At 47.9% G+C, this 7,685-nt stretch overlaps 1 protein-coding gene across 1 annotated transcript; it reads left to right on the forward strand.

Annotated features, from left to right (window-relative positions):
• The first annotated feature begins 244 nt into the window (after positions 1–244).
• crk (v-crk avian sarcoma virus CT10 oncogene homolog) lies at positions 245–7,426 on the forward strand. Its single transcript, XM_069690921.1, has 3 exons — positions 245–767; positions 1,486–2,063; positions 7,098–7,426. The coding sequence occupies exons 1-3, from the start codon at positions 548–550 to the stop codon at positions 7,233–7,235; spliced, it is 936 nt and encodes a 311-aa protein (XP_069547022.1). The 5' UTR covers positions 245–547; the 3' UTR covers positions 7,236–7,426.
• Positions 7,427–7,685: the final 259 nt, after the last annotated feature.

Here is a 7,685-nt window from a genome sequence, read left to right on the forward strand (position 1 = left end):
ATGTTCAAATAATGGATGACAAACGGCTCCAGTTTCATTCAATGAGATTTACCAAAAACCGTTACTATAAATTGACTTAATCTGTTGATTGTTAACTAGTTTATTATATATTATCTTTTGAAACGGAAGTTTTTTTGTTGCTGCTGCAGATCAACACTGACTTGACGCTCGTGCGTGTGCTGCACATAATCACGACGTCACATCCGGTGAGTGGGGTCTTTTTTTGTTTTCCCGTATCCGCCATTTCAGTTTTTGAAGTTAGTTGTCATCGGCGGCTGGATTCTGGCAGGAATTCTGTCGCGAAAACGCATTTTCTGCTCGACAGAGCTGATTTCTGACCATAAACACAATAAGAGTCCTTTTTTTATAACGTGGTTGAGCTTCTGTGTCGGCGAATTGATGCCCAAACGGCCAGCTGCGGATGTCGCCTGTTTACTAAACGTGCTCTAGGCGCTAAAGTTTTTGTATGAGTTGAAGGCTTTGCTTGTGGATAACGGGAGGGAGAGCAGGGAAGGCCCGGTGAAGCCTCGGCTTTCGAGTGGTTATCATGGCCGGAAATTTTGACGCGGAGGACCGCGGCAGTTGGTACTGGGGTCGGTTGAGCAGGCAGGAGGCTGTGTCTCTCTTGCAGGGGCAGAGGCACGGCGTGTTTCTGGTCCGGGACTCCATCACCAGCCCCGGGGACTACGTGCTGTCGGTGTCGGAGAACTCCAAAGTCTCGCATTACATAATTAACAGCATCAGCAACAACCGACAATCCGGTCCAGGTAAGATAACACAGGGGGTGGAGGAGGTGGAGGAGGTGGAGGGGCATGGAGGGGCTCGATATGTGCAGATGCTGATGTGACCATTCTTGCATGACTTGCACCAAAAGAGATGCGCAATAGTAGGCTACCTTTCCCCCCCTTGTGTAGTGTGAGGAACAGCGGCAGGCCAGACACAGTGAAGCGTGCTTCAGCTTATTAAAAGGCATGGTCATGGTTTCAGTGCTCAGACAGACAGCTCAGGAGGTGTTACACAACACATTGTTTCAGACAATCAGCAATAGGTGGACGTTTGTGTCACCGGTGGGAGTTTTCAGATGGCACACTGAGTGTGTGGAGCACCTTTAAATTGAGCCCAATTCACCAGCTGGAAGGGAAGCAAGTGTGCAAAAGTCTCTTGGTATGAACAGACTTTGACCAGGCGGCGCCTCTTCTCTTCTCTTCTCTCTCCTGTGTAATATTAGCTGCATTTCCTCCTTCTCAGAAATAGACAGACTTTTAATTGGAAGGAACAACACCGACGTGTGCGGGGGAAAAAAAAAATAAGGAAACAAAAATACTTCCTGGTCATTCTGGAAATCACCACTGTCATGCTTGGGCACATAAATAGCCCGGTTTCAGATCTCCCAGACGTGAACGTGTGGAGTGTTTTGGATAAGAAACGATGTATTTTTAGGTGTCTGACTCGATTTCCTTGTCTGTCTTCCCTCCGTCTCACCAGGTTTGGCCCATCCGAGGTTCCGTATCGGTGACCAGGAGTTTGAAGCTCTCCCCGCCTTGCTAGAGTTCTATAAAATCCACTACCTGGATACAACCACCTTGATAGAACCCATCAACAAGTCCAAACACCCAACCTTTATGAGCGCCGGCCCCGGCGGAGGCCCCCCGCCACGCCTGGAAGACGAGTTTGTCCGAGCGCTTTTCGATTTCCCCGGCAACGACGACGAGGATCTCCCGTTTAGGAAGTGCGATATTCTCCGGGTTCTGGAGAAGCCCGAGGAGCAGTGGTGGAACGCCCAGAACTCTGAAGGCCGGACGGGGATGATCCCCGTGCCGTATGTGGAGAAGTATCGTCCGGCGTCTCCGAGTTCGGTGGCGGGGGCCGGACCGCCGGGTGGCATGGGGATGCTAGGGAACTCTGACGGCTCGGCGGCCCAGTCTGGCGCTCCGCTGCTGGGAGACCCCAGCCAGTACGCCCAGCCCACCCCCCTCCCAAATCTCCAGAACGGACCTGTCTATGCCAGGGCCATACAGAAGAGGGTGCCCAATGCCTACGACAAGACCGCCCTGGCCTTAGAGGTAAATATCGATGTGTGTTGTGGATGTTCTCGACTGAAAGAAAGGAGACGGTCGCGGCTGGAACCGGCTGCGACGCCGCCGCTAGAGGTGATCGCGGCCGTTCTAGACGGAGCTTGTGGTTCCACATATCAGAAGCGTCTCTCTTCTCTTCTCCACTAAACACACGCGCCTCATCTCATTTTTGACCGGCAGCCTCGTCGAGTTGCACAGAAAAGATCATCCAGGCAGGAAGTTAGACACACGAACGCACGTAGAGAATTCAGGCGAATTTCTAAATAAAAGGCCCGTTCAGACTTCTGATCCTAAATCACGTCCCCACATCAACATCTGTCCTCCCGGTCTTTCAAGTCGAGGAACAAATGCATTCTGCTGCTGTTGGCAGTGTGAAATATACGTACAAAATAACGATGATACAGCAAACTGCATTAACTTCATCTGTAGGCAACAGCGCAACAAAGTAGTAACAACCATATACACAAAAACAAGAGTCCATTTGATAACAAAAATCTGCGATAAAGGATCAAAACAGTCAACAAAAATCGGGCAGATAAAACGCTTCACTTCTGAACGGCTCCCAGCGGGGTATGAAGCCGCGTAGAGGACGGGACATTATGGACCCGTGCCCTGTGGAGCCGCCGGGTTAGGAAGAAGGACGTAGGTCCCGCCCCTTTAAGCGCATGAAGACGGAGCTCACATTCTTTGGCTCTCTTTCCCCATTGTGCTTTTTTGCTTGTTTCTTCCTCAGTGTTTTGTCGAGCTTGGTGAAGAGGAATCGAGGTCAGAAAGTGCTGAGCCGGCTCTGTTAGGTTTTGGTTAATCTGGTCATTTAATTTCTCCTCTGCAGAGATCAGCCCAGTGACATTACAGATTGACCTGCGTAAAGTCTCTCCGTGACGGTCATTAACTCTCCGGCTTCAGCCGTCAGCTCTCGCTGATTGAGGGACATTTCCCCTCCGATTTGAAGCTACTAGTTCACCCAAATATGAAAACTGCCATTCAGCTGTGCTCGCTGCTGTTCAACTGTCCGGAAGTGAGAGCGGGCTCCCACGGAGCAGGTCATTGGGGGAAGGAAATAGTTTGTGTTTGGGAACAGGACCATTTCCTCTGGTCTCTGTGAAGCCAGGAGTCCAGCTGAGCCGGGAGCGGGACGAGGAGGCAGGCCGGGCCGACTGGGCTCTCGTCTCTGCTGCGGGACAGCACGGCTAAAGACACCGGCACAGATCCCGTCTTTGACTCTTTTAATCTGCACCCACATTCACATTTTTTTGTGCGGAGTCAAATTCCAAGTGTTGCTGAGGGATGTCTGTCTATTTTATTCCCAGTCAGCTAGGAAAAAAAAAATCAGGTTTAGTTTGAGATTGAGGTTTGAGGTATGACATCCTTTGTACAAGTTGGTTTCTTCCACTCCCACCTGTGGTGCAGCGTTCTGGCAGCGACCCATGCGAGGCGGCTGGTTTCCTGCTCTCTAGTTGGCCATAAGTCACTCAGCACGGCAGCACTGGAATAATTAACTTTGGTTTCCTCATTGTGAACATCTCTCTTTATCTTTAGCAATTCAAACTAACTTGCAGCATACGCTTCATGTTGTTAGACTGCGTATAGTTATTCTTTTCCTTGTCTTCTCTAAATGACAGTGCTGTGTTCCAGATGTTGTTCTTGTGTACTAACACTCACTATTTTGAGTGCGTTACTGCGTTCACACCGTCAAGTACAGAAACATGCAGTTCACTACAAGTACCAGGATGATGCACTTAAAACGCTGCAAAACTGAAGTGTGAAATTCTGGACACTTTTCACCCTAAACGGTCGCCATCTTGGCTCCGTTTAGGAAGGGGGCGGGGCCACCGACGTAAAGACTTTTCTAATTAAGGCGTCTGAGGAAGCTGCAGCTGTTCCTGAACATTAAACAAAAGTATTTATTTTCCACTGCTGCTGCTGAACAGAAGAATCAGTGTGTTTATTGAGTGTGTTAAACAGAGGACACAAAAACACGTTGACTTCTGGGTAAAATAATTAAAGCTGCAGATATTTTGAAGGGTGATGCTGAGGTTAATTTCCTGTAAGTGCAGAAGAGCAGTGAGTGATTTGAAACAACTCTGTCAAAAGTCCTGCACAGCACAAGTAAGAGTCCTGACATTAGTGAACAGAACAAGACACGAACCCTCGGTATCATGGAGTTGTCTTCATCGTTATATCATTTTAGTCTGTGCAAAGCTCAAATCCAGACGCAGTTGGAATAAGTCCAGTGGACAAAACAACATGAACACCTGTGGGAATTTAATCAGCCCACGTCAATAGAGATGGAAAAAACTAGGGCTACTACTAATTATTCCCACTATTATTTAATATTGCAAAAGGTCCTCCGATCTATTAAAGTGCAACCATTCTCTGCAGACATAAACTCTGTACTATATTTGCACGTTAAAACTTTCAAATCAATCGGAGTGTGAAATGTCAGAGATAATGGAAAAAAAACTCTGTTGCCTTATACGCGGAGAAAAGCAGCCGATTCTGACATTTGAGAAGCTGCAAGCGGAGTATTATTCTCTTAATTTGTTTTAATTTTTTTTTTGTATTCCTTGACTATTACAAACCATTGAATGAATGGCAGTATATTTTTCTTGGTGACATTTTGTCTTTCCCTCATTCAGCGTGTCGGGAGTATTCAGTGTGATCGCTGTCTGTCGAAGGTGCCGCGGCTTTTTATGTCATTATAATAAGCCCTTCATGCTTTTCACAGACATTTCAGCACCTCTATTTAAAGTACGTCCTCAGCTGATCCTCAGCGCGGAGATAAGGGGCAGTCAGTGCTTCTTTTTTTTTCTTTCTTTTTTTTGTTCCATTTTATTTGATAAAGCCTCGCCCACTGACGGCCCTTCACTCGTCCTACTTGACACGCACCCTCTTTGAAAAACCGCCCGCTTCTGCTCAGTTTGAACACGGGAAGCGTTTCCTAACGCAACGGCCCTCTGAATGAGTGACCCACAAAACACAGCAGCAGCAGAGAATAATGAAATCCACGAGCACAGAGTCGCTCTGAGTTCATGCTGTTGTTTTTGCGTCACAGAAGATTAGAGCTGAAACAATCCCGAGTCGATGTGACTCGCTTGTTTCTGGTTCTGAAATGTGAAGATCTGCTGCTGTTCTTTCGACTTCCCGTGAAAGCGAATGAAATACGTTTGAGGCCAATGAGAACGTTTTCCCTGGAGAAATGTTGCACGCCATTTTTAAGTTGATGCCACATATTTGATTTTCAGCGCGTTTCCAGTTTCCTCGTCTCCTCGTCTCCTCGTCTCCTCTCCGTTGATTGGTCATGTGACTGATAACTCACTGCAGGTACAGCCGGGAATAAAGCCACAAGACAAATCACTATAAATAGAAAACATAAAGGATTACAGTCAAATCGAGGCAGTCTTTGATCTCAAGCCGTCAGCGAGGTCGTATCACTTTTATTATAAATATAAACATAACTTCAGTTCATTTTAATATCCACCTCCACTTCGGCCTGTCATGTTCTCGCTTGAACTGAAGTTCCAGTTGTCAAAGAATTCCCCTTCTTTGATTACTAACAGCATCCAGTCGGCCGTCGGAGGCCCAAAACCAGCTGTTTGTCACTCTTATCTGACACGTTACAGAAGGAATGATTCATCAAAAGGACTCGACGGTTGTTAGCTGAAGATAAAAAAGAACCTTCAGGACAATTCGGTACGAGCTGTTCAGCTTCCAGAAAAGGGACTCGACTAATTTAAAGTGCAGCTGAAAGCTGAAGGGACATAAAGAAACGACCCTGACGGTCACGAGGAGCAGCAAACCTGCAGAGTTGAACCTTGGAGCCGTCCGCGAGTCGGTGTTTGTTCAGCTTCAGTGACGAGGCGGCGGCCGCTCCTCTCCGTGTGCGCAGGTCGACAGGAAACACACGGAAAGACGGCCGACGGCAGCTGTCAGTCACCTTCACATCAGCCGCTGACTCCTTCACATCAGCCGCTGACTCCTTCACATCAGCCGCTGACTCCTTCACATCAGCCGCTGACTCCTTCACATCAGCCGCTGACTCCTTCACATCAGCCGCTGACTCCTTCACATCAGCCGCTGACTCCTTCAGGCTGTTTTTCGAACCGTCGTTTGGTTCTTTCTCAGGAAATACTGTGAAACGGAAATCTCTCTCTTCCTCTGACCACCAGCCCGCTCGGAGCCGCAACAATGAATTAATCAGTCGTTCTGCTGAAACAAAATTGGCAACTATTATTGTTTTGTTATTATTATTGTAAAAACGCCAAATGATCTCTATCATACATGACGGTACGCAGCAGATCTTTGAGTTTTGGACCGGCGGTCCGTTAAAACAAGCAAACTGACAACACAAACACAGGTTCTACGAAATTATTAATGCCATTTAAAAAAAGATTTATAATAATAATAACAGTGGAACCATGAATGAAATAGATCGATCTCGAATTGAGAAAAAATACTTTGTACTAGATTTAGCTACTAGCTCATTTCCACCTGCAGTACCTGGACAGGTGAGACACAGAGACACCTCTCACCAATAGAGATATATCAAACTATTACATCCATATATCCTAAGTTATAAAAGCAAGTTGTCAACTGTAAAATGAATGCTGACAATTCTGGTTATTTAAAATCCATTTTTAACTTCATTTTGTAATATTTTAAATCGGGTCTTCAACGTTTTCAGGCCAAGGACCCCAAAACGGGAAAAAAAAAATTGGGGGAAAAAAAATCTGAAAAATTGTCTATAATCAACCAAAAATTTCATGGACCCCCTGCAGTACCTCCGCGGACCCCCGAGGGGTCGCGGACCCCCTGTTGAAGACCTTTGTTTTAAACGATGCATTAACCAGTCAGGAATATTCCACATCAACATGAACACGAAATGAGGAAGTGATCACTGCGTGACACCAGTGTGTGTTTGACAGGAGCGTGGATGATGTCAGCTGTCTCACTCTCTCTCTCTCCCCTCTCCCTCTCTCTCTCCCCCCCCTCCTCCCCCTCCCTCTCCCTCTCCCCCTCCAGGTGGGCGACATGGTGAAGGTGACCAAAATCAACGTGAACGGCCAGTGGGAGGGGGAGTGTAAAGGCAAGCGCGGCCACTTTCCCTTCACGCACGTCAAACTGCTGGATCAGCACAACACCGAGGACGAACTGAGCTGAGAGCGGACAGCCGGCCGCTCTACCTGGACACTAGTATTAGGACCACCCCCCAACCTCCCCACCCACCCGCTCCCTGCACACCCGCTCCCCCCTCCCACCTCCTCCACGTCTCCTCCAGCTTTTACCTGCACCAAGTACAGTTTCAGAGAATCACTGAGAACAAAAACGTTGGAGCCTTGTACTGCACACACACACACACACACACACACACACACACACACACACACACACACACACACACCTGTCTGAATAATCAAACCCTTCCTCCTCCTCCTCCTCCTCCTCCTCCTGCTCTCGACCCACTGACTGACCCGGGTCGTGTACTCGGCTCCTCCCTCAGCTGCAGACGCGTTATCGACGCTCCCTCCTCACCGCACAGCTCCACCACTTCCTCTTCCTGCGTCGGAAACGGGAGATAACTGCTCAGCGCCGCGTCATTTTTGTATCTTT

The sequence above is a fragment of the Brachyistius frenatus genome, unplaced genomic scaffold, assembly GCF_029030835.1.
Source record: "Brachyistius frenatus isolate BFR_SWC_R1_liver_20210118 unplaced genomic scaffold, ASM2903083v1 Contig_1, whole genome shotgun sequence".
Classification (NCBI taxonomy): Eukaryota; Metazoa; Chordata; class Actinopteri; family Embiotocidae; genus Brachyistius; species Brachyistius frenatus.

Coding starts and splice junctions, on each gene's coding strand:
- crk (XM_069690921.1), top strand. CDS start 548: ATGGCCGGAAATTTTGACGCGGAGGACCGCGGCAGTTGGTACTGGGGT. Junction 768..1,485: donor CAACCGACAATCCGGTCCAG/GTAAGATAACAC, acceptor CCGTCTCACCAG/GTTTGGCCCATCCGAGGTTC. Junction 2,064..7,097: donor AGACCGCCCTGGCCTTAGAG/GTAAATATCGAT, acceptor CTCCCCCTCCAG/GTGGGCGACATGGTGAAGGT.